The sequence below is a fragment of the Panthera leo genome, chromosome B4 (assembly GCF_018350215.1).
Source record: "Panthera leo isolate Ple1 chromosome B4, P.leo_Ple1_pat1.1, whole genome shotgun sequence".
NCBI classification, from domain to species: domain Eukaryota; kingdom Metazoa; phylum Chordata; class Mammalia; order Carnivora; family Felidae; genus Panthera; species Panthera leo.
This window is the reverse complement of record NC_056685.1, coordinates 15,757,103-15,782,253: the sequence shown is the minus strand read 5'-3', so window position 1 is coordinate 15,782,253 and position 25,151 is coordinate 15,757,103. Positions and strand designations below refer to the sequence as shown.

The 25,151-nt window shown below is 40.3% G+C and overlaps 1 protein-coding gene across 1 annotated transcript in view; it reads left to right on the top strand.

The window, feature by feature from the left end:
• ST8SIA6 (ST8 alpha-N-acetyl-neuraminide alpha-2,8-sialyltransferase 6) overlaps window positions 1–5,058 on the top strand; it is a 150,439-nt gene extending 145,381 nt beyond the window's left edge. Inside the window, exons 7-8 of the mRNA XM_042945023.1 lie at window positions 1,547–1,639; window positions 3,285–5,058. Of these exons, the coding sequence (XP_042800957.1) occupies window positions 1,547–1,639; window positions 3,285–3,759 (568 nt within the window). The 3' untranslated portion in view covers window positions 3,760–5,058. The remainder of the gene's footprint in view (window positions 1–1,546; window positions 1,640–3,284) is intronic.
• Window positions 5,059–25,151: the final 20,093 nt, after the last annotated feature.

The window sequence follows — 25,151 nt, the reverse complement described above, 5'->3', positions numbered from 1 at the left end:
GATGAATGGTTTTACCAACTACTACTGTATATGTAGTTTGCCTTGGAGTTTCCTATGACACTATATTGGAAATCACTTTTGGTTTTCAAAAGAGTATGAGACTGTTTTAGAAAGTAGATTTGTGGGGCGCCTGGGTGGCTCAGTCGGTTGAGTGTCCAACTTCCGCTCAGGTCATGACCTCACAGCTCGGGAGTTCAAGCCCTGCATTGGGCTCTGTGCTGACAGCTCAGAGCCTGGAGCCTGCTTTGGAGTCTGTGTCTCCCTCTCTCTCTGCCCGTCCCCTGCTCATGCTCTGTCTCTCTCTCTCTATCAAAAATAAATAAAACATTAAAAAAATATTTTTTTTAAAGAAAGTAGATTTGTTACTACAGGATGCCCATTAATGAGGGCATTTCTGTGGACTATTATCTGTGATTAATATTTATTTTTCCCAAGGTGCCATATTTAATTATTTTCTGGTATATCTTTTTTTATTTTTTTTATCAATGAGAGATGCACATGGTTCATTTGATTTTATGTTTCATAGAGTGTGGAATACTATTTCAACCTCAGTCACTGCAGAACACATGAACTTTAAACAGCTTTCCTTAGGAAGCACTCAAATATGCTTCCTATGTATGTATAGCTTTAAAGAAATGGTCTACTTGAAATTCTATAAGCAATACTTGGGGAGTCATAACCAACCGTCTCTTTTTTGTGAAAGGAATATAATTACTCAAAATTACAATTCTTAATTTGTTTTGAGTACTAAAGACAAATTAGTACTCAAAAGAGGAAGAGAACATTTAGATGAAAACATCATTATAGGAACATTAGGGTTTTATTTATTAACAGCATAATTTGGTACAAGAAAAACTATCCATATGGGAATCAGGAGATTTTGATTTTTTTTTAATACAGTGTTTGCTTCTGGCAGACTGTAACCTTAGTCCCAATGCCTCAATTTTTTTAAATCTGTAAATTGGCGATCATACCACAATGGGAATATAATCAATAGAAATAATAATTTTAATACAGGATTATGAACTCTTCAGAAGCTTGGCAAGGTAATTGTCATTTCTCATTTGATAGGTATAAGGGTCTTAATATTGAAAACATTTATCAAGTTTGTATGTTTCATACACTGTTGAAATGCCAGTTAAGAGTTCAGTACGAGGGTACCTGGGCGGCTCGGTGGGTACTTCTGCTCAGGTCATAATCTCATGGTTCATGAGTTCAAGCCCTACATCAGGCTCTGAGCTGAGCTGTGCTGACAACTCAGAGCCTGGAGCCTGCTTTGGATTCTGTGTCTCTGTCTCTCTCTGCCCCTCCCCTGCTCGTAGTCTGTCTCTCTCTCAAAAATAAATAAGCATTAAAAATATTTTTTTAATTAAAAAGAAAGAGTTCAGTACTTATTAAGCAGTTTTAAATGGAAATCGGACCAATTCAGAACCCCTTGATAGCAACAGTTTTCTCCAGTAAAGTGACAGTGATCATATGTGTACATGTGCTTTTTTTATAATGGTATTTTGAAAACACTTTTTTTTTTTTTTTTTTCAAATTTCAGGTGTAACCTCCCCCCAATTACAGGAAATGTTAGTAAAGACGTTGGCAGTAAAACCAATGTTGTGACTGTAAATCCCAGTATCATAAAACTAAAGTAAGTATCTCCAAGTTACACAACTGTTTGAGAACATTCGTTTCATTGTCGAACACATTTCTTAGTTGCTGAAAAACACTAATCTTGTTGCTGAAACTGACTTGCAATATACCTGGAATGACTTTTGGGGAAAAGATAGAAGAATATTTTCATAATTTTTTACTTTTTCTCAAGGTTATACCTCATAAGAGGTATGACCAATTGTACTTTTTTTTTTTAAGGAAATCATTTTATTTTATTTTAAAGATGTTACTTTATTTTTTAAATAATTTCTACACTCAGTGTGGTGCTTGAACTTACAACCCCCGAGATCAAGAGTCACATGCTCGACTGACTGAGGCAGCCGGGTGCCCTGACCAATTGTACTTCTAATGTCATAAGCTGAACATTACTAATCAAATGCAAACTCATTTATCTCTTTGTCTTTTGTAACAATAGTAAAGTTACTTTTGAGAATTTTCTTTCAGAGTTTTAGCATTACTTTTGAGAGCAGTTTCTTGATAAAGAGTTTAGAAACTTCAGAGAGTGAGCCTTGGGAGAACCTGCCCCCCCCCCAAAAAAAAAAAAAAAGTTTTTACTTCAAATAGTTTATTAACAAAAAATAATTCCTTTATTTCATTTTTTGCAGCATAACTACTACAAAATGTTGCTGGTTGATAAAAACCCCATACATAGTTTTGCTCCATTGCTTTCGTCAAAATTGACCAATAATCATTATTAATAAAATACACAATAGAAATATATATTCAGAGAGTTCTAGTATACCTTAAAATAATATAAAATATTGTACCTGTATCCCAAAAGTTTATTTTCTAAACACAATCACACAGATTAGTATATTTACTAAGGTATTCTTTAAATCACACATACAGAGCTGTCACGATACATGGGATAAATTTGACGTGTGGTGTGTGTGTATGGATATAGATATTTTAAGTTCTTCAGAGGAAACTTGTTATGATCACACGCACAGAAAGATACACAAATAACAGCTGTACAGCTCAGTGACTTTTTTTTAATGTGTAGACATTTTAAGAGTGTACTGTTTGAGAAAACATCAATCATTATTAATTTAGAAGTATTTGTGTATCAAAAAGCAACCTTAGAGAAAGAAATTACTGAGTTGGAAACTAAAATAACGTAAGAAATGTGTGGTCCAGTGGGGATATAGCCCGGTAAGAAGATATAAATGGGGGGCACTTAGGTGGCTCAGTTGGTTAAGCATCTGACTTCAGCTCAGGTCATGATCTCACGGTCTGTGGGTTCAAGCCCCACTTCAGGCTGTATGCTGACAGCTCAGAGCCTGGAACCTGCTTCCGATTCTGTGTCTCCCTCTCTCTGTGCCCCTTCCCCGCTCACGCTCTGTTTCTCTCGGTCTCTCAAAAATAAATAAGCATTAAAAAAAAAAAAAGAAAGAAAATATAAATGAAGGCTTACAGATACCTCAAAAGAGCATTGAAGACCTACCCCTTGATATTTATAGGATGCTTCCTTGTACTTGAGTCCGTTGTTTGTCTCTTAAAAGTGGTTCAGTTGCTTGGCCAGTGGTCAATTCAGCCTTATGTAACCCAAACTGCTACTTTGATCATAATGATGATGGTGGTGGTTTTTTGTTTTTGTTTTTGTTTTTGTTTTAATCTGGCAGGTATGGGAACTTAAAGAAAAAGAAAGAAATGTTTCTGGAGGACATTGCAACCTACGGAGACGCATTCCTTCTTCTGCCGGCGTTTTCTTTCAGGGCCAACACCATTGCCTCTTTTAAGGTGTATAACACGCTCAAAGAGGCTCACGCAAGACAAAAGGTTCTCTTTTTCCATCCCAAGTACCTGAGAAATCTCGCCCTCTTCTGGAGAACTGAAGGTGTGACAGAGTTTCGCCTGTCCTCTGGCCTGATGATCACAAGTGTGGCCGTGGAACTGTGTGAGCACGTGAAGCTGTATGGCTTTTGGCCCTTCTCTAGAACGGTAAAAGACACACCCGTCAGCCATCACTACTACGACAACAACCTCCCTAAACGCGGTTTCCATGAGATGCCCAAAGAATATAGACAAATTCTCCAACTTCACCTGAAGGGAATCCTCAAATTGCAATTTAGCAAATGTGAAATAGCCCAAGCATAGTATCTTAAGGTGGGGGTGGTTTTGATACAAGGCGGTGGGTGAGTGACAGTGTTTCCCCACAGGAAAAGCCGTGGCTGTAGGGAGAAGAGAAAGAGCCCTGAAACCTGGTTTGATCAGAGCTCCCCGCTAAGCTTGTGTCCTCAGCAGCTCATGAACTTGTTCGGATTTGCAGTTTCCCTCCCTGTGAAATGGGGACCGTGATAATCTAACTCGCTTCAGGCAAACGTGGTAATCTGTGAAAACTCTTGGCAAAGGATTTGGCCTGATGAGGTAGGGACTCCCCGAATTTTTCCTTGTTGGTATCTATCGTAGCCGTTTCCACTCTCACCAGACCGATAATAAAAGGCGGGTGGTCTTGAGGACCCTTCTGGAGAGAACAGCTGTGAAATGCCAGCGTTCGCTGGGGCTCTTTCCTCAGCACGCCTCTCTATTATGGGTCATATCCTTCTCGTCCTTCTTCCTGTCTTCGAAGAGTGCATATAAGGACTTACAGCAAACCCTTGATTCTTCAGGAATCAAATCCTTCTCTTTGGGTGATAATGTGCCTGCTTCTGATTACCTTCACGAATTGTGTCGTTAGCTGCAACGGTGTGTTGGTTGGACTTAGGCCAATGTTTTTCCTCCTTTGTCTACATTTTGAAGTCACTCTTTATAATTTATATTAACTTCCTGACTTTACTCTTAAGCATTTTCCTTTTCCACTGAGAACCTATTTCAAGAGCATGAGGAGTTACAGCTATGAATGAAGTACTGTGAGGAAACAGAGGTAGGAATAAATAAATCTATTTCGGTGGAATCTGTTTCAGAGAAGAGGTCATTTCTGAGTGAAGCCCTGAAAATGAGTAAGGTGTTTACAAATGAAGAAGATTCCAAGTAGAGGGAATGTGATGGGGAAAAAAGCTGTCCCCTTGATTCTGATTCACGCAAATGAGGATATTTGAAGGTAAATCATGGTCTTTGCCCCAAAAACTATCACTTGAAGGGAGGTTATAGTGCATGGGAATGATGGCTTGGGCCCGCCTCTGTGAAATGGCAGTAATCGTGACCTGATTGATTTCATAGGCAAGCTGTAAGGATTAAAATACACAAAAATTTAATTCTCACAAGGAAAGGTGTATATTCACATGAGAAGTAAGACTAATAATTCAAACATCAAATAAAGCTTCAGTGATATCAAATATTGCCATTTTTATACCAGTCCCTTACATGACGACGATACCTGTTAACATAGGTCATCCCTGCATCGGCTACATAAGTTATTTGACTGAACTGAGTAGCTGTGTTTATACTTTCCCCCGCTTGTCTTGCTTGTCTTTGTACCGTTGCAAGGAGGGCGGAAATAGGAGTGGAGCAGACTGGCAGCATGCTGAATTAATTACAAATACAATTCTGAATTCTTAACCGTAGCCAGACTGCTGTTTTACTAAAGGTTCCCTTTTAAGAACACTCTGCTGTCAGCTGCTTATTTTGGTAAAGTACCTCTTCCATTTCATTGTGGTTGACATTGTTTTATGCCATTCTTTGTTCACATTTTATTTGTTCTTCTGTAGCAGATGAAACCTGTTGGCTCCATAAATTGCTTAAAACTTCATATATAAATATTGTCTAAAAGGAGCATGCTTTTAGTTACATGAAGTCTAATTTATTCATCTTTTCGTTTTGCGGTGATGAAGGAGTAGATATTCAGAAGTTATTTTAGTAAAAATTATATATGATTAAGGGCAGAGGTTACTTACGTTTTCCCCCATATAACTTACTGTTTCACCTGAGGAAATCTTCTCTAGAATATCAAAGTAGAATCTTCAGTGTCACTGATAACAAATTTCAGAAGTATTTGAAATGGTACGTGTTGGATCGCAGACTTCTCTGGAACTTCCCAGGTGTAATCCAAAACTGGCCCCTGTCCACAGAACACAGGGAGAGACCAAACAAAGAGGCAGGCCACTTCAGATTGGTAGGTGGCCCTTTAAATAAGCAAGGGACCTTGCATATGGGATTGTCTTGGGTGTCCACAAGGCTAGTAGGCCTCCACATCTGTCTGCTAAACTTAAAAGTTTAGGTAGAGGCCTTAACTGGGGTCAGACATGTAAATTGTCCACTTGGTCTCAACACCACATCACTGTCTCAGGGCTGTGTCCTTGGGGAAGCTTCTGGGAGCAGGGAAGGCAAATAGAATGCACATGCCAGGGACAGGGGAGGGAATAAGGAGCCTCCAGTTGCTGGGGTCCAGCTCATGGGTCAACTGGCAATCGTGTCCTCTTGATGACCTCCCCCAACACTGTGAGATCAAGAAGCCACATCCTAAGGATACCAACATTCTAGTAAAAGTTCAGTAGGAAAAAAAAAAAAACAAGTTGTGGAGACAATTGTAGACCTTTCTACATGAACATAACTGAAGTTGGTTTTCTTTTTAACATTTATATTAATATTTGTATTGGCATCCTAAAAGCATGTTGAAATTTTGCAACAATCCTGGCTAGGTTAGGGTCGCATTAACCAAAAGTCTTTGATCAAAAAGAACATGCGTTTTCTTTGTTTCTCTTTCCCAAGTTGGTCTGTAACTTGTGAAATCAATGGGAGGCCTCACTCACATCACAACATTTCCTCTTTGGTGGAGGACAACCTACCACATGTCCCATTATGATGTGCCAATAATGCCCTTTTGTGCCAAAATAGAATTTTTTTAACTTTCTAAAATACAATAAAACATAAGTTTTGGGGCACCCTGGGTGGCTCAGTCAGTTGAGTGACCGGCTTTGGCTCGGGTCATGATCTCACAGTTCGTGAGTTCGAGCCCCACGTCGGGCTCTGTGCTGACAGCTCAGAGCCTGGAGCTGGCTTCGGATTCTGTGTCTCCCTCTCTCTCTGCCCCTAACCTACTCGCATTCTGTCTCTGTCTCTCTCAAGAATAAATAAACATTAAAAAAAGTTTTAAAAAAAGGAAAAAAACCCATAAATTTTGATGATACAATATATCAGCTATGTGAACTGTAAATCATAAGTCACAGTTCTTTTTGTTCTATAATGGCAAATTATTACAAGTTTTTATACCAAGATCAAAACAAAGAAAACTGTGAACTCCATCTTCTAGATTAACCACCAAGTCTGACTGTGACACTCTCAGGAATCTACGGGCATAATGAGCATTGGTTAAATATTGATGGATTGGATTTGATCTTCCGCTCTTAAACTTGAAGTGCATCCGTGAGCATTGAAAATAGAAAGTCTGATTACTGGTACTAGAAAGTACCAAACTTTAGTCAGGACTCCTGTTCGTAATACCACATGTCACTAGTTTCTAGGGGAAATACTAGCTTGCTTGATTCTGTTTTTTACTTGTTCAGCGCCACTGGACAATGTAACCAAATAGCAAGATTCTAAAATAATTTTCATCTAAATCTGAGGGTAAGGCAGATTATATAGTTAAACATATAGTCCATAGTGCTGTATGGTCCCTTGAAAGGACTCCGTGAACGACTGCATAGAGTTAAGCATTACACAATATAATGGTCCTTGAAGTCTCGGATTTTTTTTTTCTCCTAACAAAAGAGAAAGGCAAATAGATCATGACTCTCATGAAAGAAGATTTTCTTCTGCATGTAAATATGTGGGCTCTCAGCCAGGTAATCAGCCAAGGACTTTCTTTTTTTCTTTTGAGGACTTTGTATGTATAGAATACTGAATTAAGCCATAAATCAGACCTGTTTGAGGCTAGGTTTTTTTTCTTGCTTACAAAAAATGTACCAGCTCAATACTATATCATGTCATGTACCTTAAATCATTCCATGAATTTCAGGAAGCTTTAGGAAAATTGGAAAATCTTGTAGATAACAGATCCGCTCCCATCCTAAATAGCTACCTGAGAAGTATAGTTAAGATGCAATGAGTAGTATATTTATGACATGCAAAACATTTTATTTATGTAACGTGACGTGCAAACACATTGTTATGCTAGTAAACACAAGACATCTCAGAGATTCTCATGAAATATCCGAAGCCCTTGACCTAATAAGACTATTTCTTACTTTTACTGTTTTATTTTAAAAAATGTTTTTAGGGGCACCTGGGTGGCTCAGTCAGTTAAGCATCTGACTTCAGCTCAGGTCATGATCTTCCAGTCCATGGGTTCAAGCCCCATGCCAGGCTCTGAGCTGTAAGCACCAGCTGTCAGCGGGAGCCTGCTTCGGATTCTGTGTCTCCCACTCTCTCTGCCCCTTCCCCACTCGTGCTCTGTCTCTCAAAAATAAGTAAACATTAAACATTTTTTTAAATGTTTAATATTCCGTTTATTTTTGAGAGAGAGAGCACGAGTGGGGAAGGGACAGAGAGAGTGGCGGACAGAAGTTCTGAAGCGGGCTGTGCACTGAAAGTAGTAAGCCCGACGCGGGGCTCGAACTCACAAACTGTGAGATCATGAGCTGAGCTGAAGTCACTCAACCAACTGAGCCACCCAGGTGCCCTTCTTACTTTATCTTTGATTAAAAACAATCCTCCGGATAAGTTAAAGGCTTCCTATTTGCATATGGCTTTGAGAAGCCTGACCCCATAGTAAAAGTCACCATTACTTTTCCAGAAGATGGATGGACAAGGATATTTCTCATGCCTGTATCTTCTCTGGGTCATCACTCTTCCAGGAGCACTCTTCTTTTTATCAGGAAAATGTGGGTGATACATGATAAAGATACACTGCTTACATAATGGAGAAAAGACATTATTTTCACATATTTTTTTCTGTTCCTCTTCCTTCTCCTTCAAGGACACCAGTTAACACATACATTATGCTCCTTGAAATTTGTTCTCTAGCTCACTGACTCTCTGTTCATTCTTCCTTTTTTTAATAATTTTTTTTTGGGGGGGGTCTTTCATTTTGATAGTTCCTATTCCTGTATCTTCAACTTGACTAATGTTTTCTTCTCCAGTGTCTAATCTGGCATCAATCCCATCCAGTATGTTTTTCATTTCAAACATTGATAGATGTTCAATTCGTGCCTTTTTATAGCTTCCATGTCTTTATTTAACAGGCTTGTTCATTCCTCTACCTTTTTTTAAAATTCTTCTGCATTCTTGAACATATGGAATATACTTATAACCCTTTCAGTGTCCTTATTAATTCCATCATTGGTGTAATTCCTGGATCTGTTTCCACTGATAGATTTTTCTCCTCACTATAAGTTGTATTTTCCTGCTTCTTTGAAAGTCTGGAATTTTTTTTATTGAATGCCGGATGTTGTGAATTTTACTTTGGTGGGTGTTGAATATTTTGATGTTTCTATAAATATGTTGAGATTTTTTCTGGGGGGAAATTCAGTTACTTGTAAACAGTTTGTTCCTTTTCGAGGCTTACTTTTAGACTTCGTTAAAAACCATAGAAGTGCTAGGGCGCCTGGCGGCTCAGTCGGTTAAGTGTCCAACTCTTGGTTTTGGCTCGGGTCAGATCTCACAGTTGGTGAGTTCAAGCCCCCTGTGGGGCTCTGTGTTGATGGTGCAGAGCCTGCTTGAGATTCTCTCCCTCTCCTTCTCTCTCTTTCTCTGCCCCTCCCCCACTCGCTCAATGTCTCTCTTTCAAGTTTTTCTCATACTGAGATGATACCCTTATGAGTACCCTACCCAGTACCCCCATGAATTACAAGATTTTCATTTCTTTCTGGGAACAGCGTGAATTATTCTGTCCTTTTAACTTTTAGGACTTGTTTCTTCTCCTTTTGGGTGATTCTTTTCCAGATTTAGGTAGTTTCCTCCCTCACGTGTGCTGGTCTGTAATCACTGAAGGCTAGAGGAGAACCCTGTGCAGAGATTTTTCTCTGTGAAGCCCTCTCCACTCTGGATTTACCTTGGCACACCCTGACTCCTACTCACAGAGACCACCAGACTCTGCCCGAGTGTCCCCTCCCTGTGCTGTGGCCTGGTAACCATCTAGGCAGTAAGCTAGGGCCACTGTGGGACTCTGCTAACCTGGAGTCTTTTTCTCAAGGATTACTTTCCTGAGTTGCCTAATGTTCAATATCTGAAGAACATTGTTTCATATATCTTGTCTGTTATTTTTTAATTGTTTCAGATAGCAGGTTAAATCTAGTCCCTGCCTCTCTGTCTTATCCAGGAGAAATTCCCATATGATTTTATATTTGTAGTGCTTGTCACCTGTCTTTTCTTGGGGTTGCTGGAAATAGCATCTAGAAATTTCCTTGGCCCATCTGAAATTTGAGCCTGTTGTTTTTTTGTTTTGTTTTGTTTTGTTTTGTTTTTTAACCCCAGGTTCTATACTAGAACCTGAAAATTTGAGTCTGTTTTTTTTTTTTTTCTTAAACCCCAGGTTCTATGCTAGACTACCAGAAGCCATTGGGATTCCATGGGACTCACTTTATTATAAGAATATAGTAAAAATATTTTATTAAGGGCTTCCTATATACTCAGAACCTGTACATTATTTTATCTTTTTTAAACCTAAGTCTATGAGGTAGATCTTATTATCTCCGTTTTTTATTTCTCATATGTGAGAAAACCAGCTAAGAGAGGGTAAGAAACTTGCCCAAGGTTGCATAGCATGCAAGTGTCAGAGACCAGTTTCAAATTCAGGTTATATGCCTAAAGCTGGTGTGCTTAATATTTTATTCTCTCTTTAGTTTCAGTGTTGTTCATGTTGCTTTGTTTAAAAAATAACATTATCCAAAATTTTTAATTTTGGAATTACATCCTCATCATATTGGGTTTTTTTTTTTCTTTAGTTGTCATGTTCTTCTTGCTCAGTCCCAAATTTTAACTTTTCTAAATTAAGGAATGATGATTCAAGCTTACACAATACGTTCCTATATATCCTACTGTATTCATTCTAAAGTTTAATTAATTTTGTAAGTTTCCAATATGTTGCATTCTCCTGAGTTCTTTTTGAAATAAGCATTTAATGGGATAGATTAATTTCTTTTCTCAGCCTGGTTCTATTTTATTTGCTTTAAGGTGTGTGTGTGTGTGTGTGTGTGTGTGTGTGTGTGATAGCCAATAAAATACCAACACATTATTCCATTCTTTGCCTTTTGAGGGCCTCAAAGAGATTTGAGATCCTTGCTTCAGCTATTACAGTGTATTCTTTGGAGGCTAATATTACCAGTCTCCTCTGATATGGAAATGTGAGCAATCAGAAATCAAGGCTATTAAAAATTTGCTAAAGATCATGGTTAGCCAAGGTGACCAGGCAAGTGGCAAACTCAAATCTGACTCCATTTACTGGAAGCTTGTATTAATGTGCCAAGCACTGTGTGTAATACTTTACATGTATTATCATGAATTCTTGCAAGATTGCGATGTAGCTGTCAGTCTGCTTTTCACAGATGAGAAAAGGACTCAGGAGGATCAGAGTACCTCCAGCTGAAAATATCAGAAAGCTCCATCAAACTGGCTTCAGTCATGTAGAATTCTTGGCCACAAATCTAGATGTCCAAAACAGGGCAAGCTGAGAACTTTTGTTCTGGCTTCATTTCCCTGCAAGAGTGATAGTTAGGCTTAACTCTGTGTGTTGACTTCATCCTAAGACTCATTGTTGGACAAACGCAGCACATGCAGGCCTCATAAATGTACACCTGAACATATCCAGAGATGAGGAGAGAGTCATTTCTTGACACTGTCCCAAAAGAAGGAGAAAGAACTTTCCCCATGGTCCCATCAAACCTTTCCTTGTTTCTCATTGGCTCACGTTGGTCACATGCACATTCCTAAACCAGTCATTGGCAAAGGGAATAAAGGGAATATGGAGCCAACTTTTACAAGTAATCCTACCCCTGGGATAAGATAGGGGATACACAAGGGGAACAAGTGTGTACCTAAACAAATGTAGGGTTCTGTTGAGAAGGAGGAAGGGAAAAACAGATGTTGGATGGATATCTAACCATCGCTGCTACAAGTGGTGTTCCTTGTGTCATTCACCAACTGAGTGATTGATCTCAAGTTTGAATCCAACTAGTTCTGACTCCAAATTTCGTGGTCTTTCTTGCAAGCCCTGAAGCTTGTTAGTATACTATCCTGTTGATCATGGAGAAAATACGCGATGTGGCTTTCAATTTTTTTTCCATAAAATTAGTTATTAGACATTGAATGCATTAACTCCAGAAGCAATTCTTATATAAATAATACCTTTTACATTTTCATTTGGGGCACAGATCCTTCTGTGGTATTAATCAGAATGTAATATGTAGGATCCCATACTCTTATTTGCTTTATTTGTAAGACACTGCCTTGATTAATTTTCTTCAAATATGTGAAATGAAATGTTTGCTCATGTGTGAAGTTTTAGAAATAAGCTATTAAGACTTTGCCCTTACAGTAGACTTTCTGAGCTCACTGATCTTTAGGTCAATACAGTGATATCTCAACAACTTTGTCTTAAGTACCCAATGCTGTTGGCTTCCCAGAATGGTACCCTTCTCATTAGGTATTTATCCAAGTTGCTCTTCTGAGACTCATGAAATTCCCTATATATTAGCTGCACCATGGTAATTGTAGTCATAGAGGAATGGCTGGTCCTCTAGTAGCAAACATCTCTTGAAGAGAATGCTTCCTTCCACTTTCCATCAGTAAAAGGCAGTAGTCTATGGAACGTTTATGTCCTGGTTTACTCTCATAGACCTGGTTTATCCCCTTTTATTCTCCAAGGTGTCCAGGTCGAACATGTGTGGTCCCCCAGGTTCTTCGAAATGAGAATTTCATAAACAGGACCCAGAGGGGCTGTGCCGTATAACTCAGCCAAAAGCTTAAAGTTAGGGCTTTAAATACTCTTAACCAGAAATGTAGTATTTCCACCTCCCTTGAGACTCAAGAGAACAGCCATAGCTGGTCTCACTGCAGATCAGGTTTTTAAGAATTGGCTTGGATTTTCAACAGTTTTTGTGTGTGTGTGTGTCCATGGTGAATGGACTTTGTCTTTTGCATGTACAGCCTTCTAGAAAAGACACAAATTAGAAGGCTGTATGGTCAGCTCCGCTCCATTTCTCCCCTAGTTCATTCCATTATCAGCTTTCTTTTGGGGCTATGAATATATTTCATCTCCTTTTCTTATGCTAAGAAATGTGGATGGGGGGTGCCTGGGTGGCTCAGTCGGCTAAGCAGCCGACTTCGGCTCAGGTCACGATCTCGCGGTCCGTGAGTTCGAGCCCCGCGTCGGGCTCTGTGCTGATAGCTCAGAGCCTGGAGCCTGTTTCAGATTCTGTGTCTCCCTCTCTCTGCCCCTCCCCTGTTCATGCTCTGTCTCTCTCTGTCTCAAAAATAAATAAACGTTAAAAAAAATTAAAAAAAAAAAAAAAAGAAATGTGGATGGAAGTACTCGCCCCACAGAATATCTTCACAAAGTAATATGTTCAGTATTCTAAAGGCAAAAGCAACCTCTCATTTTCACTGGTGTAACATATGTAACTATCGTCAGTGTGTCAAAATATTTCTAAGTGGAATTAAAGTTAGACATTGAAGTTGCTAGAGTGATTGTAGCTCTCGTGAGGATCAGAAAAATAGTCCATTGTGTGAAAAATAGCCTTGATCCTAATTGGAACATTGGTATCCTCTTACTCAAGAGGAGGTGTTGATATTTATTTTTTTTTGTTGATAAAATATTTCTTCTGCCACCGTGACACATTGATAACAGCAAATGACTTCATTGTCTTTAAATGACGAAAATAATGATTAACATTTCGAGTGCATTTAGAAATACTTAAGGAAACATTTGTTTCCTGTTTTTTCTCTCTTTTCTGTTTTTAGAGAAACTGCTGAAATTTCCACACCAAGTTTGAAATTTCTGAACCAAGTTTAACTTCAGACAAATTCCCGATCCAGTCAGGTTCACCTAATAACTATCTTTGGATACATATACTTGTTTTACCATTAAACAGAGTGCTTCAGTAATAGCCTGCTTTACAATATTTGCATTTACAAAACCTGAATATCACTAAGCACTGATGGTCATTTAATAAAGATAATATCAGCATATTTTATTATCAGAGTGGACATCACATGAGTACTAGGCTGTTTCTAATTGGCCAAAACCAAAATGCACAATCAAGTATAAGTAGAAAAAATTTTTCAAATTTGTGATGATCTATCACTAAATTTTTTGAGTTATGGCTTATTTCATTGACTTCCTTGAGGTTGTCACCAGTATTTTTTTTGTAATATTTATTTATTTTGAGAGAGAAAGAGAGCAGGGGAGGGGCAGAGAGAGAGAATCCCAAGCAGGCTCCGTGCTGTCAGCACAGAGCCCGATGTGGGGCTCAATCTCATGACCATGAGATTATGACCTGAGCCAAAACCAAGTTGGACTCTTAACCGACTGAGCCAGCCAGGTTCCCTGAGGTTGTCACCAGTATTATTTCCAGATGGGACGTTGAAGTTTCAAAACAGTAAGGTACTTGAACCAGATAACACATCAGAGAAATGGAGGATGGGGGGAAATGCATTTTTAAAAATTTTTAATGTTTATTTTTGAGTGAGAGAGAGACAGTGTACGAGCTGGGGAGGGCCAGAGAGAGACGGAGACACAGAATCAAAGCAGGCTCCAGGCTCTGAGCTGTCAGCACAGAATCCAGCGTGGGGCTCGAACTCATGAACTGCGATATCAGGACCTGAGCCAAAGTCAGATGCTTAACCAACTGAGCCACCCAGGTGCCCAGAAAATGCATCTCTAAAAAAAAAAAACTTTTATTTTTAATTTTTCAAACTTAAAGAAAATTACCAAGAATTGTATGATGAGCACCTCATCTATGCCTACATGTGGAATCAACTATTGATTTGAGGGTACAGTGAAGATACCATGATCCTTTACCCTAAATCAGCATGTACTGTCCAAGAACAAGGTTATTCTCTTACATAAGCACAATGTGATTAGTCATGGATTTCAGGAAGCATATTTTCTTCTCAACGGATCTGCTAGATTGTTTCCCTAATCTAGGTGAAGAGCATGCCCGTTAGTTACGTAGCTAACCCTGGAGTCAGCGCATCGATTTTGTTCCTGAGAATACCGTTTTCTAGTTTTTGCAGTACTTGGACATATGTGTAGTCAGCCAGCAAGTGCTATTTTGAGTTGTCGGTAAATGCAGTCTGAAAACTGTTCACAAAATTCTCATTATTATCAGTCATTTTGAGCCAGCTTTTTAACAGCCTCTATGGCCTCTGGATACAAATTAGGAAACCAAGTAGTAGGAAATGGCAGTCAGCGGGTTTCCTCTCCCACAGTATATTATTCAGTGAAGTTACTGCAGTGACTCAAACAAAACAGAATCCTTGGGTCTTCAAAAGTCTCTGATTTCCATATGCCCTAAGAAAACCTTAAGGTAGTTTCTCCTATCACAAGCTTTCTGAGGGTTATGACTAAAGACTGGAATTTTTATGGTTTCCCCCATCTTCACTCCCCAGACTTCCAACAGAATGTTGAGACTCCTTTAAAAAAAATTTTTAAGTGTATTTGTTTATTTTTGAGAGAGGGAGAGAAGCAGAGAGAAAGGGAGAGAGAGAATCCCCAGCAGGCTCTTTAACTGTCAGCACGGACCCTGATGCGGGCCTCGATCCCATGAACCATGAGATCCTGACCTGAGCTGAAATCAAGAGTCGGACCATTAACCAACTGAGCCACCCAGACACCTCGAGACTACTATAAATATGTCCTTGAGCAGGGAACTCTGAAGTCTCCTGTGGCATGTTTTCCCTTCCTCTTCATGACATGTGTTGGAACCAATGAATTCCGACCTTCATGACTTCATAAAAACTTCCTGAGTTGAGCCACGCACCTGCTAGCATTTTGTCAACCCTCAACATTGGCACCTTTGCAAGGCGAGATAAAAAAAAAAAAAAAACTGGGGCGCCTGGGTGGCACAGTTGGTTAAGCGTCCGACTTCAGCCAGGTCACGATCTCGCGGTCCGTGAGTTCGAGCCCCGCGTCGGGCTCTGGGCTGATGGCTCGGAGCCTGGAGCCTGTTTCCGATTCTGTGTCTCCCTCTCTCTCTGCCCCTCCCCCATTCATGCTCTGTCTCTCTCTGTCCCAAAAATAAATAAAAAAACGTTGAAAAAAAAATTAAAAAAAAAAAAAAAAACCCGTCCCCATTATTCCATCCCAAGTGGCGAGCTTGACTTTTAATTCAGGATCCTCAGTAGATACACAGGAAAAGTGTATGTATCGTATAATAGTGGACACTTTGAGGTAGGACTTGTCAATCTCTGAGACATACGAGATAGCAAAGCACTTTCGTTTAATAATAAGAAATGGCATTTCTGACACTAAACACAGCCTCTGTCTTGCCTCAGACACTTCATATAATAGGTTCCTGAGTAGACAGTGATATTCTAGTGTTGTTTTTCATATATCTAAGATCTCAAAGCTTAAAGCTGTCTTATCCTTTAAATTTCCAAAGTTTTCTCTCTGCATCAGAGCCACCAAATTTATGAGTATGACTCCCTCCCTCTGCTTAACCATCTGCCAGGTCTCAGAAAAGGCATCCGGGACGTATGTCCTTTGGGGTTTCTTGTCCTCATCTCGAAAGTTCTTTACTTTATTCCAAAAAATCAACAAACCAGTGGAAAATATTTGTCCAAGATAAGAACAAACAAACAAACCAGAAAAAGGACACTCTAGAAGCAATACACCTCTTGAAATAATTTTAAATATGGCTCATTATTTCTTCAAGTTGCCTTAAAAACTTTGCGAAGTACGTGACTCTAAACTGTAACTAAATATTTTTTTTTCTTCAACATTAAATAATCTTCGAGTTTGAATTGGTCCAAACTTGGGGAAATGAACAATTGGGTGGAACTCTCTAAGAGGACACATTGTTTTTTTTACTGTTAAAATTGTCTTCATATGAGATATGTGATGTTGTTTTTTGCCAGCATACCACACATAGTTCAACTCCTGGGATTTCATGATAAGGAAATTCTTTTACAAAGCTGCCTTTGATTGTCAAATAACATTTTCCTCCATTTCCTTGCAGCTTGATTGCTGAAATGTGTTGAGGTTTTGATTCTCAAATGTGACTGGTAGAAAACCAACTTTAAAAATCTAGCATTCAGGTTTATTTGAAAACTAATGTTCCTTTCATCAATTCCCCCAAAAACCGATAGAATGTCTATTATGTGCTTATTTCTAGAGATAAGAAATATGGGACAGTTGACTCCTAAGGAATTTAGATTCCAGGGAGAGAACTAGCATGTTAGAGAACTATAATAGAGCGCAGTGATATGATCAGAGAGAAATGCCCAGAAAGCTGGAGGAACACAGAAGAGGTGCCCTAAGTTGTCCTGGTTGCTGGTTAGTAGACGGCTTCACCATTCATTGATGGGCAGCTGCCCAGGAACAGGCAAGGGTTAACTTTCGCCAAACTTAATTTCATTGCTTTAATACTTATTAGCAGCACAGGTGTTATCTGTCTTTTCAAAATGAATTCATTTTAATCCTACTCCTAAAGCAAAGCGAGCCTCTGGTATAAATTTCATCTTCTTTCATTGTTTTTTTTTCCTCCTCTTTATGACCCTCAGTTTCCTCCTCTGTAATGTGAGAATAATAAAAGTCAAGACTGCTGCATATGGCACCGGAGGCCGTCCACAACTCCAAGAGGCACCATTTACATAGACCAGTATACGAGTGGCGCCCCCTGGAGTTGTCCGGCCATTATTGTCGGTACCTGCCCACAGGGCTATGGGGAAGTTTGAAGATCCCTTTAAGTGGTGCAGCCATTGCTGTTAGGATGGATGGCGAGGATGCGGGTGATGATTATCTCATATAAAGTCCTTTTTTTTAGTGTTTATTTTTAGAGAGAGAGCAGGGGAGAGGCAGAGAGACAGGGAGAGAAAGAATCCCAGGCAGGCTATGTCTGCACTGTCAGGGCAGAGCCTGACGCGGGACTCAGATTCACAAACTGAGATCATGGCCTGAGCCGAAGTTCAAGAATCTGACGCTTAACCGACTGAGCCACCCAGGCGCCCCTCATCTAAATTCTTTTTGTATCTTTTCAACGTGTCCCCAAGAAAATCCTAGGGGCTAATGATAATGCAAATGTAACTTCTAATGAAATAAAGTCAGTGTTATATATTTAAAGAGACTTCCCTGCTATTTACACTGCAGTTAATCAACGTTGTAAAGTATCTTACGCTTTTTTTTTCGAGTGTATAAATGATTGTCTTTTTTTTATTCCCGAATAGACGGATTTTAGTTGGTACCGTGTTTCTACATCATTTTTTGTTACAATTTAGTGGACTCTATAATAGTAGCTTCCCATAGGTTTTAGAAATTTATAATTGAATTATTATTTTTCAAAGTAAAGTAATAGTAGCCAGCTTCAAAGATATACTTGAATGGCTAGATTTTTAAAATACTGATATTTGAAAAAGGCAAAATTAATGCATTCGTACTTGCTTATGAAGTATAAATCTAACATTAAGATAATTCAGTGACTGCTTCATGCTTAGATCCTTGAAGAGCTGTAAAGGTCCATTTGGTTCATTATTGATCACTTCCTTGGAACTCTGTACCTATTATTGATATTTTAGTATTTACATTTCAGAATAATAAAGACGTGCTGTCCATGCTTCTGTGCTTTCCTTAATGTCAATCCTAAACCAGAGCCTATGTCTAATAAACGTCTCCAGATAATTAATTTCGTGGACTGTTGCCGGGTAGGAAACACTCACCTCTCTCGCCGCACGCATTTCAGGAAATTTCTGAAACGTGGCACATTTACTTTTATCAGGAAATTTTATCAGAACGTTAAAGGAATTGGAGATAATGGAAGTGTGGTGTGGGGGGAAGGCCAGTAAGCGTGGCCAACAAACCTCAAAACGTAGAGCGTTTCAAACGGTGTCGACGTTTCTTTCTAAGTTTTCTAAATTCAGGAGGAGTTGCTGATTGGGAACCCGCCTCCAAGCATTCACTCTAAGGATTCGACGTGTTGCATTTTGTGTTCTGCTGTCTGTGACTGGCGACTCCTAAAACGTGTCCGTTTACCTCTGTCCGACAGAAAGAGAGCAGACACAGAGGAGTGCGGATCTGGGTGCTTTTTCTGGGCCAGGTGTGCGTGGTGCCTCGCACTTGTACTCACAGGTCATTGGCAGAGTCCCATCACAGGTCCTACCGCAGAGAAGGGTAAGAAACATGGTCTCCGTGGAGAGGGAGAAAAGGAAACAGGTTTGGGTGAACCGCTGGAAATCTCTAGAAATCAGACCTCTCTTTTACACACTTTCTCCACACATGGAACATACTCTCTTCCCACAGGAGGACCACCCAGGAACTCATCCAGTTACCAAATGGAGCTCGGAGACCGGAGTTTCCGGGTGATGAGCAGTCTCCTCCATAAGGCCCAGGTGTGGCTCTTAGCATTTTGGGGATCTATGAATTAAAAGGAGCGTTATCTGCACCCCCTCACTCTCAATGTCAGAATAAACATAATAAAAATCTCTGAAAGAGAGAAAAGAAGAATGAGACACACACAACAGTGTTCCAAAGCAGTGGTGAAATCCTACTGGGATTGTTGTACAGGCAGACCTTGAGGTCCTCTTCTTGGAAAGACATCCGTAATGCTCCATGTTGAAGAATTCTCCTGTTAATGACTCCTAACCCAGCCTTCCAGGAGGTTTTTCCTTCCCTAATTTCCTTCCTTCCACAATTTTATTTTATACACACACACACACACACACAAATATATACACACATCATTTATAAATACATAAGTATTTATATAAATACATACTATTGTTTATAAAGATATTATTTATATATTATATATAATGAAATAGATATTTTTATATATATAAATAAAATTTGGCAGAGGTGACGTTGCAAGCAAGTAGGAAAGCTGACGAAATACCAGTGAAGCTCGAGCTTGAAGGCAAGAATTTGGGAAACACATTAGGAATGTTAGTTGTTTTCACTTCTATATAGGAAGGTATCACAAGAAAGAGTTGAGCTCAGGCAAGAATTGGCTGGTTTGAGACAGAAATGGAAGGGAATAGAGTGAGATCATAAATCTGGTGACTTGAAAGGTGGGAAAGCCCTCCTTTTGGGCCCTAGGCTCTGAAAGAGATAACACCAAAAAAAATGTTTCTTCTAAGACCGCCACTGGCCAAACATGATGATGTTTTCACTTTTATTTATTTTTAGATGTTTATTTTTCTAAGCTTGTTTATTTTGAGAGAGAAATAGCGGGAGGACAGAAAGAGAGAGAATCCCAAGCAGGCGCCATGCTGTCAGCATGGAGCTTGACTGGGGGCTCGAACTCACGAACCTGTGAGATCATGACCGGAGCCGAAGTCGGATGCTTAACTGACTGAGCCGCCCAGGCGCCCCCAAACGTTATGGTTTTAAGGTATTAGATGCTGCTGCTAGTTTTTTAAAACACTTTTAGCACTCATAAATACAGCTTGTAATTGCCAGTTTACTTAACGATTGTATAAATAGAATAAGCATGTAATGAAACCTAATGTAATCTTCATTAGTTGATATTTAGTGCCCTTATAATAATAATCTGAATCCAATATGTGATGATGATATATGATCTTCATCTACAAATAATATACATGCATGTGCATGCACAGCACGTGCACATTCACAAGCGATCAAACACACGTACACCCAAGTAAGAGCCCTGTGGCCCATTAGCAGGGCCAGTGAGAAAGAGTACAGAAACTTCCTATCTGGTTACTAGGAAAGTATGTTAGCGTAAATTATAACAATTATGTTTTCCACCAACTTAGTGTTTTCCTCCATTAACATACTTTAAAGTCTATCTCTGATATTTGCCTTCATGCTAAGTGTGTTCTCATTTTACTCATAGGAGAAGTGATTTCCTAATAATAGCTCCCATTTACTGAATGTAATTGAGCTAACATTTTAAATTTTTTAAATGTATTTTAAATTGATTTTTTTTAATGTGTATTTTTGAGAGAGAGAGAGAGACAGAGCACGAGCAGGGGAGGGGCAGAGAGAGAGGGAGACACAGAATCCAAAGCAGGCTCCAGGCTCTGAGCTGTCATCGGAGAGCCTGATGCGGGGCTCGAACCCACGAACCGTGAGATCATGATCTGAGCCAAAGTTGGAACGCTCAATCGACTGAGCCACCCAGGCGCCCCTATTTTTTATTTTAGACAGAGAGAGCATGAGCAGGGGAGAGAGGCAGAGGGAGAGAAAGAGAAAATCTTAAGCAGGCTCCACACTCTGAGTAGAGCCTGATCTAGGGCTTGATCTCAGGATTGGGGACATCATGACCTGAGTTGAAATCCAGTCACAGGCTTAACTGAGCCACCCAGGCACCCTGAGCTAACATTTTACTTCTATCGTATTTAACATTCACAGTTGCCCTTTTCCACAGGTACAATTATTTCTATAGCCGGCATGGTTATTTTGATTTCTAGTTGCAGGAAGTTCACTGCGTAAAACAAAAAAAGGAAATTTACTAAAATTTACTATGTCACTCAAGTGCGATTTGGCCTCACATGTGAGCTCAGCCAAGAGCTACGTCTGGTCCTAGTGTCCTTTCTCTTTGCTGTCTTTCTCTGGCTCTCCTTACACACACTACCTTCCCTTCTGCCATTCTCCGGTTCCAGCCCACAAGCAGAGACAATGTCTACGACTGCATCACGGTGATAACTTTCAGGGAAGAAATATGAAGGCCCCGGTTTGGGTCAAACGTCCATTCCAGGTGACAGCACAAAACACGGCCACTTCCGCCCGCCCGAGTCCGAGGAGGGGACCACTCCGAGAAAGGGTCTGTTGTGGGCTCGCCAAAAGCCCTAAAAGAGTATATACCTCAACGGCCTTGCCAAAAATAAGGAAACACATTGAGAAGATGAATGATTTAGCCAAACTGTTTATAAGAGGAGACGCCAGCCGGATTTCAACACGGGTCTGTGTGCCTCCAAAGCCCATAATGTTGAATTTTGCTGCTCAGGTTACAGTGGAGAGTATGAATCAGCAGTTGTTTGAAAGACTGTCTTCTGCTCTCACTACCTGGGTTCAGGTGTGTATAAATCCTAAATGAACAGATAAGCCCTTACTGTCATAATCATTGACATAACAATTGTTCTTAGAGATTTCAATAAATTTTCAATGGACTAATCTTCTCCTTTAGGATTTTTCCCACGTTAATACACACCAAAGAAATAAGTCAGACTTCAAAGCCTTTCTTTTAATTTACTTTTCCATGTAACCCATTTGGATTTCCCAGAAATTAAATACAAAAAAAAATACTTAATTCATCGGTAGGCAGAAATATGAGGGCTCACTGAGTAGACAATATAGTTTCTCAGGAGATGACACTCTGGAGGCTGGTGATTCATTGTTGGAGCCTTGTAATTCTCCTTTGCAACCAAAATGAAGGAACGTGCTTTGAGCCAGCTAGTTTCCTAGTTAAGACACTTCTTCTCTGCAAGGAGAAGTGAAGGTGACGGAGGGTGAAAGGTTTGCTGTCATCAGGACACAAAGATTGCATGATTCCGGGAAAACAAAAGTAATAAAGGGAATACCACGTGGGGAACTCCGTTCAAAAAATGCTTCCACTTTTAATCGTCCAAGGAGGCGAGAAGGGATTCTGTTCCGTGGCGCTCGAACCCGTCTAAAGTGGAAACAGGCTGTCCCACAAAATCAGCACGAATTCATACCTACGATGACTTCTTGATATAGATTTACTGTCCTGCAGGGCCCTCTAGGGACTGCACCACACTCTCCAAAGCTCATTTCAATCAGACCCAAGAACGAGAGGTGAAGTGATAATGCTTCAGGCCACACAGGTCTACAGCTCAATCTTGCCGTCAAGAGATTTTCTTCGGTGTGTTATTTGACTTCATTCGCTGGGCACAAAACAGATACTTTGAAGGGCGGAGGAAGGGAGTGCAGTCCTATTTTCTTAAAGGATTGTTATTTTTTTTTTTAAGCTGAGAGTAGCTATCAAGGGATGGAAATTTCATAATCCCCGCTATCCCCTAATAACTTGTGCTGCGGCGAAATCAGATTTGCTCTTCTACCGAAATGAAGGATTCGGGGAATTGCAGGTGCCGAAATGGCCATTTGATGTAAGCTTCTATTTTCTGCAGCTTACAAGAGGTGAGGCTGGTTGGCACCCCGTGGAAGGCGGAGGTGTCCAGTGGAATGCGGAATGCTGGCGGCCGCGTGGACACAGCTCTGCTCTACTGGATGGTTCTGTCTCGCACACAGAATGCTACTCACAAGCCATCAACTCTGGATGGCCTAAACCTTTGCACCACCACTCCTGAAATCACCACAATGGGGCTCGTTAAGGATTAGACCGAGCTAAATGGTGACTTGGAGGTAGTGGGAACCCGCGCCCTCTGATTTGCAAAGGTTTCTGAGGATCCGTTGGTTTGCTCAGGGCTCGATGCCCCTTTTTGTTCAGTGGGATAAAATGAAATCCTCACCTCCTCGCCATGGGGACAGTTTTACATCCTCAAATAAATGTGCAATAGAAGAGATGCTTCGATTCGCTTGCTCTGGCTTCGGCTTGTAAAACCTCCGGTGTTCATAAATTTCAGCCCATGGGATCTTTATTGTAGACAATTTAAAAAATTCTAGCCTGGATCTCTTTCATGAAGTGGGTCCTCTGCGTTATAAATGATTTAGTGGGAACTAAAAAATATTTATTGATTCATAATTTCATAATGTGATGCGAGCAACTGGGGAAAATGAAAGAATAAGTGTTTCTTTTTAAATAAAATAGCACTCAGTAAACAGGGAGTTCTTCCCTTCTTTCTCAGGCTAGATGTTAATCCCTGTGGTGCACCTGTCATTCCAAAATATAGTGGTTCACAGGAACTATTTCTTTCTTTCTGTGTATATATGCATGTTTGAAGGTATGTAAGCCTCCTTCTGTATTTTTAACTGATTCTGTTACTGGCAAAACACTAATAGTTGTGCTACAAAGAGCCCTTTGGCCAGGGGCGCCTGCGTGGCTCAGTTGTTAAGCATCTAACCAGCTCAGGTCATGATCTCACAGTTGTGGGTTTGAGGCCCGTGTCAGGCTCTGTGCTGACAGCTCAGAGCCTGGACCTCACTTTAGAATCTGTGTCTCCCTCTCTCTCTGCCCCTTCCCCACCTGTGCTCTGTCTCTCAAAAATAAAATAAAACATTAAGCAGAATTTTTAAAAAGGAGCCACTTGACCAGAGTAACACTGACATGAGATTATAAAAAAGAATTATGACTTCTTGTCCTTTAATTTTTTTTATGACATCTTCAAGGTGTCGGCTCTTACTGAGTTGCCAAAGAATAATGTTTCTATTTTCATTTAAAAGGAAAAAACTCTACACTGCAGCAGTAGTGACCCCATATTTTTTTCTTCAAAAGCATCGAAGAGGAAGAGAATTTGGACCTGCCCCCAGTAAACAGAGCAGTAGTCTGTTTTTGCCTGTTGGTATTATGTACCCAACCATGTAAGAAGAAGGAAAAGTTGAATCTGGTTTATTCCAAGTAGAAATATTTATCGAGTGCCTTCTGTAGTCGGTGCCAACTCTACATCGAACTTGAACTCTTACCAGGTGCACGGTAAATTTGGGAAATGTATGAAATGAATGTTTCACGAGCATGGCGTCAGAAGGAATGTTGTGCCGAAGGGATTGGCAATGGGGTGTGGACTACTATAGATTACTGGACTAGTTTAACCTCACGCCACTGTCAAAGAAGGAAAAGTATTTGGGAAACAGGTGAAAACTTTAATTCCTGAGTAAATAAGAGAGTGCTGTCAGGATAGTAAACTGCTGTACTCAAAATGTGCCAAGGGCAACCAATTGAATAATTGCAGTAGCTCGGGAAGTCTTGACTTCGTGCCATGAGGCATTACATATTAGAGAAATGATTACTACTGCAGAAATAAATTACTGATGACTTGTTTTGTGTTACGAGTCTCTGGGCCCTTCCAAGTATGCCATAGTTGGGCACATTTCCAAGAATGAATCAGATGGGGACCTTAGGCTCAAGAACCGAACAAGCTAGTTAGGGAAGTAAGATACATAGTTAATAACTCTAACGAAGACGGGAAGTGAGGTGTGGCATGTGAGATACGAGGTGTGTCCGTCATGGTATGCTGCACAGATCTTCCTTCTGGAAGGAATCTGTGGCTGGGGAGTGTAACAGGCTGCAGGTGGCGTGGCTTGATGTCTGAGGCCATGCCCTCCCTGGCCGGTGACCCACCCGAGAGATGGATGGGGTCCTGGAGCACAGCCATTCTTGCCCAATGTGGGATGCTTAACCGACCATCTTTGCTCTGGGGCCCCCCAGCTCCCCAGCCTGGTGAGACTTCCGCAGAGCTGTCCTGCACTCTGGGGTTCTTCTAGCCAGCCCTCCTTCCTTTTCTTCACGGGTGCCAGACTCCCATCGCAGCCTGAAGTCTGCCTACACTTGTCCTCACCTCCTTACCTTTCACAGGTGATTCTC